The 12346-nt window shown below is 36.8% G+C and overlaps 1 protein-coding gene across 2 annotated transcripts in view; it reads left to right on the top strand.

Annotated features, from left to right (window-relative positions):
* The window catches only part of LOC127423955 (protein dispatched homolog 3-like), an 84536-nt gene extending 78993 nt beyond the window's left edge, over positions 1-5543 (top strand). For both annotated transcript variants that reach the window (XM_051668673.1, XM_051668672.1), the window contains 2 exons: positions 1733-1908; positions 3759-5543. In XM_051668673.1, coding sequence (XP_051524633.1) covers positions 1733-1908; positions 3759-4103 — 521 coding nt within the window. In that variant the 3' untranslated portion in view covers positions 4104-5543. The remainder of the gene's footprint in view (positions 1-1732; positions 1909-3758) is intronic.
* Positions 5544-12346: the final 6803 nt, after the last annotated feature.

Raw genomic sequence — 12346 nt, 5'->3', positions numbered from 1 at the left:
TGTTGCACAGGTGGCATCCTATCACAGTACCACGCTGGAATTCACTGAGCTCCTGAGAGCGGCCCATTCTTTCACAAATGTTTGTAGAAGCAGTCTGCATGCCTAGGTGCTTCATTTTATACACCTGTTGCCATGGAAGTGATTGGAACACCTGAATTTAATTATTTGGATGGGTGAGCGAATACCTTTGGCAATATAGTGTATATACACATATATACAACGGTTAGTTCCGGTCCTGGAATCTGACTGGACGAGAGACGTTCAATGAGTACTGATGGTCTCACACCATCAGCACTCGGACGCTTCACTGTGTGTATCACTCTGCTTGTGTTCGTACCGTTCTAAACTAAAGTGTAAGAGCAGCGCAGATGTGTTAAGAGCTATATTTGTCTATTTACAATTTTGTGACATTACATATTTTTGCCAGCAGGTGGCGGCAAAAGACCATTTTTGTGTGTAATATGAGCTAGGTGGCGTGTATTATCATTCATCAGCACTACGTGATCGCTCGTATTACTACTACACTACTAAAGCTAGGAAATAGCTTTAAATGCTTTAAACTAACAACTTCAGCATTAAGGCTCATCACAGCTGAGAGACACAACAGACTTTTTAATTACACAAACTTTAGGCGCTTACCTCTAACTGGAGTTTCCACATTTGAGAGGACATACTGTTCAAAATGGCAGAGAAGATTGCGGTTTCTATAGTGAATTAATCTTGCGCACCGGCTACCGTGAAACAGGGAGGAATACCCCTGCTTGGATGGCTATTTTTCTACAGAGAAAATAGTATGCATTTGACCAAAATGATATTATCTCCAGAAAGCTGACTAACAAACTACAGCATCTCTGCTTGGGAGTGGCAACAGGTGATCGCACACACTCCATCTCTCTCTGACACTATCACACACACACACACACAAACACACACACAAACACACACACACCCTTGTTTCTCCAATAACCTGTTAGAAACAACCCAAGCCATGATACTAGTTCTAAAGTGCCATGTTTTATTACCTATCGCACTCGGCCTGCGGAGGAATCACAGCAGTGCTGAATTAGGGCCATATAGCATGATTGCGAGTGTGATATTGCTTAAATAAAATTGACACTTTTGTTTACTCTTATATTATACTTAACTCTCCCTTTGATATAGTTTACCACCATTTATTACTGTGGGCCCCAATAAATTCCATTGAGGATACTTAGGGATAGCGTCACCTTTTTAATTGACTCAAGTAAAATGCACTGGTGGTAAAAATCATTGCCTTTGAAATGTGCAGCTCTATTCCCATCTCATTTATATGTTAATACAATATGCCAAACATGGCCTTATTTTTACTAGCTTTCAATCAGGAATATCATCACTGCAAGTGATTACTCATGCTGAACGAATACACAAATTATGCTAAATGAAAGGAGACTCTGAAAAGTATCCAACTCCTATGGGTCGAACTAAACAAGAAAATAGATTTACAAAATGGTTTAATGTTCCTTGAATCCAACATAGCGTATTGCCGTCCGACCAGGGTGGGGGCCATCAGAACTGTTTCTAGAATCAACATTAGAGCATTGTACGAACAACACCAAGGTCATGTGTTTGATTCCCAAGCAACTCATGTAGTTCTTTCAAGGTATACATTTTATCAGTACAAGTCATTTTGGATATATACGTCTGCCATATACATTAATGTAACACTGTTACAAAGACTTTTTATATTTTGCAGGAATGGTTTGTCTGGTGGTGGCGATGATGTATTGGTTAGGTTGGGAGATGGGTGCAGTAGAAGCCATCTCGCTCTCCATATTGGTGGGCTCTTCGGTAGACTATTGCTTACATCTTGTGGAGGGCTATCTACTGGCTGGAGACACTGGGAACTTAGGACTCGCTGATCACAGTTTGGTATGTTTACCCTTTGTCCATTAACTAACAAATGTGTCTAAAAATATGTTCTTTGATTCTTAAATGAAAACATTGATAGTGGCTGTTTTCAGGATATTTATTTTCCCGACCGTTCCTGTAGTGGTGGTTGCAAACTGTGAAAAGCGGTAACCTGAAATTGTTATCTTAAGGAGCTATTTCTACTTGATCTAACCCTTAAAATTAGTTTTGTTGGTGTAACCTATTCATTTAGATATTACCATATAAAGCACATCTGTAGCTTTAAAAAAAATTTTAGTGCATAGTGATTAAAGAATTAAATCAGAATTAGAGTTTTATGGTTTATATTTGCTATATGCTTGTGTACCTCTAATCATTGACAAAATTCACTTTTGCAATCTTTCTCTTCTGAGAAAATATACCAAAAATATTGATGACTCATGTTGCACTTCACATCCAATTAAATGCTCAATAGAACGAGAATGTACCCAACAAGCAAGTAGCAAATGATGGTAACCAAATCCTATTGGCCATTTAAAAAAAAGGGACAAACCCTTTGATATGTCCTGCACAAACTTGCTGTTTCAGTAGGAAATATGTCAACAAAGGCAGTAGAAAATATGTCAACACAGGAAAGAAAACTGTGCGATATGTCATACGTGCAGTCAATGGGCATGGCCATGAAGTTTTAACATTTTTGTGCAAGCATGCGCTAAGTCTAGGCGCAAGTGGGTTTGGTGAAATCGTGTGTGCAAAGTGCTAATGGGCTTGATCAAGTGAAATTTAATTCTGAGGTTCTTCTAATCATCTGCGTCCTATTTGATAGTGTGATCCCTCAAGCACCAGCAATATACACAAAGAAAGCACATTCATAAGAAGTTGGTAGTGAAAATGGACTGTATGCAATGAATTAGAAGAATAGAGATATGGACTTACGTTCTTTTGTGCATATCTGCGTCCGTGTTGAATGTCAGTCATATTTCTATGACAGTGACACGCTCCTTTTATACACATGGAAAATATGGTTCAGGATTTGGATATTGGCTCCATTAAATTAAAGAGAATGTAAGCATTATTAATCATATGGATCAAGTGACACAGAAATCATGGCTAGTACTAACAGTGATTGGGTCAGCCTTCCAGGTTAGACTGTGGATCGAGGGATCAGGTTTTTTTTTTTTGCATGCATGCACTTCACTTCTACCAGTCGATTCTGCTTTAAAATTTACATTCATTTATTGAAACACAAAAAACTTAAACCAAAAATATTTCAAAATTCAAATTACATTTCAAACTAATCGAAAATATAATTAAAATAACGAAGTGGTACAAAAAATCGTAAACATCTCCCAAAATCCAAACATTTTACTCTCTCTCTTTTGCAGTGACTTAAATATCACTCTACGATAACAGGTTGAAAAATACCAAAACAAATTAGATAATAAATACAATTGTAAATTTAAACACTATAATGATAAAAATTGAAAAATAAACCATGACCTCTAGAAAGTTTAACACATATCTCAAACATTTTTGTTTAATCAAATGACTACAACAGTAGTAAGGACATTATTTAATGTTCCACTATATTTTCAGGGTTTGGACATGAACTTTATTACCATCTGCTGGTGCAGAGCTGGTTGGTTTGGTTCATGGCTTAGAACTCTTTTATGAATGATTTTATGAGATTCTTATGGAAGAAATGAATGGGAAAAATACTTCCAGAACCTAGACGGCTGAAAAAGTACACACTGATGCAACAAGTGTGTCCTATTGTATCACATCCTAACCCTAGCTTCTAGAAGTATACAATGGTCTTCATAGTTACTGAATGCAGAAACCTTTGACACCCCCTTTTCTTTTACATTCAGGACTCATATATCAAACGGCAACTACGGACTCTTGAAGCAGCCAATCACGTGGGGGTTGCCATAGTTTCTAGTGCCGTCACCACAGTGATATCTACCCTTCCACTCTTTTTTTGTGTCATTGTGCCTTTCGCAAAGTTTGGTCAGATTGTGGCCATCAACACAGCCATCTCCATTGTATTTACACACACGGTCACTACCGCTCTACTGGCCACAATGGGCCCCGTTGACTTTACTCGACCCGCTAGAGCAGTGCTCAAAGCCGCTCTGGCGGTGCTGATATTGGGAGCCTCTGGAGGTCTCTTTTGGTGGATTGGATCACAATTTGCTCTTGGCACACTGATATAATGTTGGAATCAAGAAATCACACTGCGGATTCCACCTGTTGCTTAATCAAATCAAGTGCAAATTCAAATGTGCTAATGTGCACATACTGAATTTATGTGTGATACGTTGAGATGACATGTATATGACTGTCCTATGAATGTGATGATGTTTTTCAGCAAGTTGGCCAAATTGTGATGCTGTTAGAAATTAGGAAATCCAGTACGTAAATAGTCAGCATGAAGGTAGCGAGCTCTTATAGAAGTGGTAAATTGATGTCTGAGACATTAAGGTGAATAACACCCTCTGAATTTGTTATCAGCTATGAGTCCCATGTTAGAGAAGTCAGTCTGTCAGGGGCTTACATTTTATGTAAATGTATGACTACATAGAACTGATCACCTTTCAGTATTTTGTATCTTATTCACATCCTGAACTGAAGTAACTCTGGGGGTACAGAAGGACATGTATTATAACTGTTCTTATGAGAGGTTTGATGAGGTCCTGAAGTCTCAGAAGAAATACAGTATAAACATGAATTCTGTGAATTCATCTTGCATGGTGGAAAACAGTGAAAGAATCAAATCAAAAAAATCAATTCCAGAAGGCCTACATTTCAGCTTTGGGTTAAAGTCAACATGAAATGGCATTCACAATTTATTTACATTAATGTGATGCAGATTGTATCATGAAAAGTGGGTATTACCAGAATAGTGCCAGACCTGAATATGAGTTCGCAGTTGAGTTTGGAAGACTACTCCACTCCTAAAACACAGCTGGCACCCACTTTCATGGAGGGGTTTTGACCGGGACATAGAGGCACATAAGTTGACCCTTGAAATCTTCTGTTTCAATTGTTATTTCCTAATATTGCCATAACCTTTATTATGGTAATTGGCATTAAATTACTTTTAACAATTGGAATTTTTTTTAGAAAGGATGCATTACCTAAAAGAGCAGTCTAAAACCCTAACGACTAAATAGCTATTAGCTGTTATTATGAGAGGTTTGATGAGGTCCTGAAGTCTTAGAAGAAATACAGTATAAACATGACTGTGCACTGTAAGACCAGGGGTGTGTTTTAAGAAAGTAAATAGGCTTAATTTTGATATCATGTAGACTTTAAGCAACAGAAACAAGGTCTGTCAAACATGAAAAGCATTCTTTCCTCATGACGAAGGCCAACATTTTCCTTCCCTAATGAAAGAAATGAGATTACATTGTTTTGTTTTAATGTGACCATGAAGATAAACCAAAATTGATTACAGTATCTTTCTACCTTAGGACACTTAGCTGTATTTCAAATTAAACATAATCAGAAAAGCTTTTGTTTGTTTGTCTGTAAAATCTCTCATCATGTACTCACCCTCATGCCATCCCAGATGTGTGTGACTTTTTTCTTTTGCAGAACACAAAGATTTTTAGAAGAATATCTCAGCTCTGTAGGTCCATACAATGCAAGTGAATGGTAACCAAAACTTTGAAGCTTCAAAAAGTACATAAAGGCAGCATAAATGTAATCTATATGACAGATCAATAATTAAGTCCTTTTTTACTATAAATCTCCACTTTCAAACAGCCCTCCTATGCACACTTTTCTCCTTAGAGTTATTTTGTTTTTGGTGATTCACATTATTCATACACATCGCCACCTGCTGGTCAAGAAGGAGAATTTATAGTAAAAATAAATACATATTGATCTGTTTCTCACCCACACCTATCATATCGCTTCTGAAAACACGGAATTAACCACTGGAGTCGTATGGATTACTTTTATGCTGACTTTATGTGCTTTTTGGAGCTTCAAAGTTTTGGACACAATTCACTTGCATTTTATGAACATTTACAGAACTTAAATATTCTTCTAAAAATCTTCATTTGTGTTCAGCAGAAGAAAGACAGTCAAACATATCTGGGATGAGATGCGAGTAAATGATGAGAGAACTTCACTATCCCTTTAAGAGCATTGTCTGGATTGTATGATGAAATTGTAAAATTATGGTGAACTTCATAGTTTTTTTTAAAGATTCTTGTGAAACAAACATTGAGTTCTACAGCATAATATTGTGCTTCTAATGTGGTTTGTTTAAAAAAAAAATTATAATAATAAAAAAATAAACAGTGAAACCATTGCTTGCATTTGTGTTTTTGTACACCAAACGGATGGACTTAACCAAATGTCATTTTTGATTGTTGCCATTAATTTATCTTTTGGGAAACACACACAGGCTCAATCCAGAAATGATAATAACCGACCTTCAATTGGCTTGTTTAGTTTGACCTCTTAACCAGCACTCTAGAGATAATACACCACTTCAGCTGGCATCCATTTTCAATTATTGACACACTGTGCTTCTAAAAGCTCTCCACTGAACGATCTCTGTATACAGGAAAGTAGAAGATGCACAAAGAGTGGGTTTACCTGCACTGGAAAGAAAAAGGAATTTATAAGCTTGTGAGGTGGTTCCTCTGATCAAAGTGAGTGCTTTTTATTAAAAAAAAAAAAAAAAAAAAAAGTTAACCATTCAAGTAACCATGAGTCATAGTAACTATTCATGTTACAGCATTCAGGTCACCATGAAAATGCATTTGCAACCAATTTTACTTATGTAATTGGACAATTCTGAGTTAAACTGGATTTAACAGGAAAAAAGTGCTTGATTGGACGAATGTATTGAATCAATTTCAGTGGGAATTAATTCAATCTAGATACAGAATGGAGTTTGCAGTGGATTGTTAAGGACTACTCCCCTCCTGAAACACCAACAACACACACTGAAGAGGATTTTTGACCAGGTCCAGTTCACCCTCAAGAGCATCTTAATTTGTCCCATTAGCAGTGTAATTAGTGTAATGTAATTACAGGGTAATCAATTACTGTAATCTAAGTACTTTTAGTACAAAAAGAAGTGTAACACATTACATTTAACATTCTTGTAATAAGATTACAATAACTGACCTTCTATTAAGTTAATTACTTGCAAACACTTCTTGGGTTACACAAATAAAATTACTTTGGTTATTTGGGTTACTATAAAATTATATTATGTAGAAAACACGTAAAACATGAATTATCTTCATAATGTACGAGTGACTTTATTACTTGAGGAACAATTCAATATTTAAGCCATTTTTACTCTAAATTCTCTTCTCTAGCCAGTAGGTGGCGATATGCACGAAGAATGTGAACGCAAAAAACAAAAGAAGAATGTCAATATGACAGTGGAGATTGACAGTAAAAAAGGAATTAAATATTATTCTGTTTCTCACCCACACCTATCATATCGCTTCTGAAGACATGGAGTTAACCACTGAAGTCTTATGGATTACTTTTATGCTGACTTTAGGAGCTACAAAGTTTTGGCTACCATTCACTTGCATTGTATGGACCTTCAGAGCTGAAATATTCTTCTAAAAAACTTCATTTGTGTTCTGCTGAAGAAAGAAAGTCATACACATCTGACATGGCATGAGGGTGAGTAAATTTGAGAGAACTGTCATTTTTGGATGAACTACTCCTTTAGGAACATTACTAGGGTTACACATTTCTAAAATACATTTTAAACATGGATTATTTTTATATATACATCTGTTTGCATTTCTGTGCCATCTGAAGGGACATTGTTTTCATTTAGACATTTTAATTTTGTTTAGTGAAAAAGTGTTTTAGAGAGTAACTTAAAAGTATAATGTGATTACTTTTTCAATAGATTAGTAATTACATTACAAATGTAGAGAAGTAATCAGTAATTTGTTGTGGATTACTTACCCAATGCCGGTCAATATACGGGAGAAACATGTGGTGCGAAGTGCATGACTTGCATGTGACAAACAAGAAAATATAGAAATTATATTTTATTCATTGTGCGGACAAACAATCTTTTCTGTGAAAAAAGTATCTTAATAGTAATTCATAATTTGATTACTCAATGAAGTAATCAGTAAAGCCAGTGGGAAATGACAGAGCTGTAATGCCTGCAAGTGGACTTTCAAGAAAACTGTCAGAAATATATGTTCATACATTAACACAATGACATACCGTACATAAGACTCCAGCATGAAAAGGTCATTCTAATTGATGGGAGCATGATTCTTTATGGGTGTAAAGGAAGATCCTTTTTACATTTAATCAATAAAATCAAAATTCATAGACATCTATGTATTCTCACACCTACATTTAGACTCAAAACAGCTGTCATCTTTTCCACTATATTTCCACTCTACAGCATAACATGCACATTTTCATCAGGCAACTTCACACGTGACTTGCTAAAACACTTGCTTGACTTTATTTAGCTCACCCAATCAATTCTGCTTAATTTTTAATGCTGTAAAACGGTAGATAGGCATTAATAATGCAGTGTGGTGACCATATATAATTGATGATGTGTGATATATAGCAAAAGCAATGCTGATATGTGGTGTATTTGGAAATCCATACAGTCATCAAGATGTGGACAGCAGCCAAACCTCATCCTCACTGGGTTTACACTGAATGGTTTTGAGCTCAGACCTTAACAAACATAAGGAAAATAAAGAACTGCTTGCCCATAAGACAAAATGTACCAGTATTCCATTGTGTTGGTCAACTGTAGACCCAGTGGAATATGTTTTGTTCCCATTCAGTATACAGTTCAAAACCAACAGTTATATATATATATATATATATATATATATATATATATATATATATATATATATATAAACACCCTTGAAAATTGTAAAAACTACATGATAGAGTACTTAGCCTAGTCTAGTGAATTTCTTAAACTGTCAGGCCTTTCTGCTTCTAACACAGCTCATCTTTCTTACATAATGCTAACTGTTAATTCAATTGGCATATTTGGGCTTTTATTTAAATGAATGAAATGGTAAGTCCATAATTCCTGAGTCTACAAAACAAAGTGTGACATGAAGCATTTGAAAATGAAAAGAACATTTTATGAAACAGATGCACTTGTGAACACTATGTGCAAAACATAGGTGAAAATTAGCTATACGATATAAATAAATTGCATTTTTTGTCTGCAATTACACATAGCCTTACTTCTCAAGTTATCTATGGTTTAGTGTACTTTGAATACATTAACACATATTTACATTCATACATATGATAAAATGCATAAACATGTACCAAGTCTAACGTAGGAAGGCCTGTCAGGGTGAATAAATCAAGCATACACTATTATGCTGAGGTAACATTTCAGAAAACGTGGTAAAACATAATTTTAAGCTCCTCTTCACCCTCTTAACACAAAACATTACATTTCTAACAGGAAACAACAGGGGCCATTAAAACATTAATAATGCTTAGGAGGATGTGCTTTGATTAGAAAAATGTACAAGTGCTCCTCTACTCTAAAAAGCTATGCTAGAAAATATATTCAAACACGGAAAACTGGGTGTAGAGGTTCTTTCAGACAGAAAAAAAAATAAAATAAAATAGAGCTGAAGTTAATTGATCATCTGAGCATGACAGCTAACCACCCTTTCAGTGCAGGGATGTACTGTATACTGAGAAACTTGTTTGGTCATAAGCACAGCACATGTGGCTTGAGGTGAACAGAAGTTGACATTGAAATCATTTTACAGAAACTTGGCTCATCAATTGCCTAAAACCTTGTTAATTGTCATTTTTTGCCTTCCTGGATTTGACGCATCCAAGCCAAACACTAACCAAGTCCTGAAACAAATAAAATCTTGTTTCTTTAAGTGATTCAGAGAGTAAGAACAAGCAAATATTCTGAACCTGAGATTAAAAAGGTAAATCCACATAGGAAAATGGGTGCGAAATGATGTCATAAGATGAAATGAGTGCCTGGAATGGAGACAAAGTCAACAAACTTTGAAAGAGTTCTGCAGGAGAGAAAGAAAGAGAGGTAGGACAGCAGTGATGTAGACTGCATGCTTCACCAGAATATGCAGTCTACCGGAAATAAGAGTGCTGTGACACTTCAGATCAAATAATCAACCCCCGTGGCCCTTTACTGGCAAGACATGTGCCCGCACACCTTACACCATACTGCAAGAATTTGAGAGGGAAACAAAGGTTGAGCTTGGAAAACTTACTCAGCTAAACCTAGAGAGTACTGAGATTTAAAAAAAAATACTCCTCTCTTTTCCTTACTGCGATTAGAATTAATGGTGATTTCAAGTGTCCAACAACCAGTGTTAGGCTCATTAGCAATAGCACCATTCCTCCACTCTCACTATCACACACTGAGGTATAGTGTTGTTAGAAATTACCTTTTTACACTTATCAGTCTTGCCAACAGTTTTGCCATTGAGTGCACTAATATTAAGTGTCAAAGGGGCAGGCAATGCTACCTAGTAAATATCTATCTAAAGATGTTATAAAGGCCTATAAAGATATATATAAATATCTAAAGGCCATTGACGTTAAAAAGACTGCTAAACATGAAAATCCTTCTCAAATTCAACTCAGACTTATTGGCCAAGTTGGTACATAACAACTTAAACATAAACCTTAGGTCAGGGTAGACGCCATATTTAATTTGACGCAAATGAAAACAAGGTTGGGAGCGATAGATGTCCAATAGGTCTTAGGTCCTAGGTCAAGCCTAATTTTCACAAGCCATGTTTTGTCAACATGATCACACAGGAAGTTGGCATGACTTTTCTGAGTGTTCCAGTACTCTAGGTTCGTCCACATTGTGCCGAAATCACTGACATCCAATCACTCCAATCAGATATTTTTGCATCTGCTCCAATCTATTTACCTGATCCTGTGGCACGGGAGACCAGGGTTCGTAACCCATGTTGAAACCAGAAGTATTCAGAAGTAATTAGTGATGAGCGCAATTCGGAAGTTGCATTTTTCCCCCTAACTTCACATTTTTTTACTACACTGATGGTTAGGTTTAGGTTTGGGGGGTACAGATTAAAAAATATGCATTTCTCTTCACTGTATTACAGCCTGTACAGCTGAAAACAACTCGCTTTACAACTCAATTTTAGCGCCCCTCTGTGGACATTTCAACCAGAAAGTGGCACTCACACATGCCCATCTTTGCCACAACACTTACCGCTTTGGCCACTGGGGGCAGTGTTTTGCATTTCGGTAAGTACAAACCATGCCGAGTTTGTCCACTGGAAATTTGCGGAACAACTGACAACAGTCCAACCCACTGTACAGACTGTACTTCTTGGGCAGTTGCTTAAAATACCAGGGAGCAAGACAAAATTGTAAGGATGGGCCTCCCATTGGGTGGGTATGGGACTGCCACAGTCCCCATGTGTAAGCTTACCTATAGAACCTCAGTGGAGGTTCAGAAAGAGCAAGAGAAAATGGACAAAAAAAGTGGGTGAATGATTGGATAGGACAATAAAGAACAGGGTTAGGACATAAGGCATCTAAAGACATTATTTGAGTGGACCTGATTTGTTTTTGACTGGGAAAGCACTTACCCACAGCAAACAGAATGAGCATTACAAGGACAGCAGTACATTATATGGTACTTGGAAAAGATGTGTGCTTAAACTCATGATATCTGAACATTTTCCACCATAACCTTTTCCTTTTTTTATGCAAAAGTAATTACAGTAATAGCCAGCAGACATGGGCCATGTTTCATTTATTAGTCTTTTTATGATGATAACTGTTTCTGGAAAATTTCCTGGAGAGTGATGATATTGGGCAGGGAAATCTTCTGGACTACTGGCCAGGAAAATTCTAGTTGTTACAGATGCTGATGCCATCATGTCCACAATTTTCTGTTTGACTCTAAGTCCTGCTAACTGTACTACATGCATCTCTTTGACATACAGTGTCATTCGTTCAAGTAACGAATATCAAACAGCCGAAAATGGCCAATAAGACTGTTTATGATCAAGCAATGCCAATAAAGTCAAGAAGAGACGGTTGTTTCCCCACAGTGCACCAGTAATCTTATGTTTCAAAGTGGGAAATCCTGTGAGGAACCCGTCATCAATGCCCTACTCAACTCTCGCACTTTCTCTCCTTTTCTACATCCCACTGTTGTATAGATGACTGGTTTGTTGAGGGTTGACTGCTCAGTTCTCCTGCAGGATGTCCTCTGAAGGTTTGTGTTTTCCGAATGCAATCTCGGCTCATAAAAATAAAGTAAAATAAAGGGGTGGGTTCCATGGGGTGATCAGCATCAAGTCAACTATGCCCACCCCACCCTACCATACCATAATCCCTTTTGTTTTTGCTCATGATCCCAAAAGTATCCATCAACTGAATACACCCCCCCCCACCCCCCACCCCCACCCCTTTTCCACAT

Source organism: Myxocyprinus asiaticus, chromosome 33 (genome assembly GCF_019703515.2).
Source record: "Myxocyprinus asiaticus isolate MX2 ecotype Aquarium Trade chromosome 33, UBuf_Myxa_2, whole genome shotgun sequence".
In the NCBI taxonomy this organism is placed as follows: domain Eukaryota; kingdom Metazoa; phylum Chordata; class Actinopteri; order Cypriniformes; family Catostomidae; genus Myxocyprinus; species Myxocyprinus asiaticus.
Note: the sequence above shows the minus strand (reverse complement) of the source record. Positions and strands in the feature narration are given on the sequence as shown.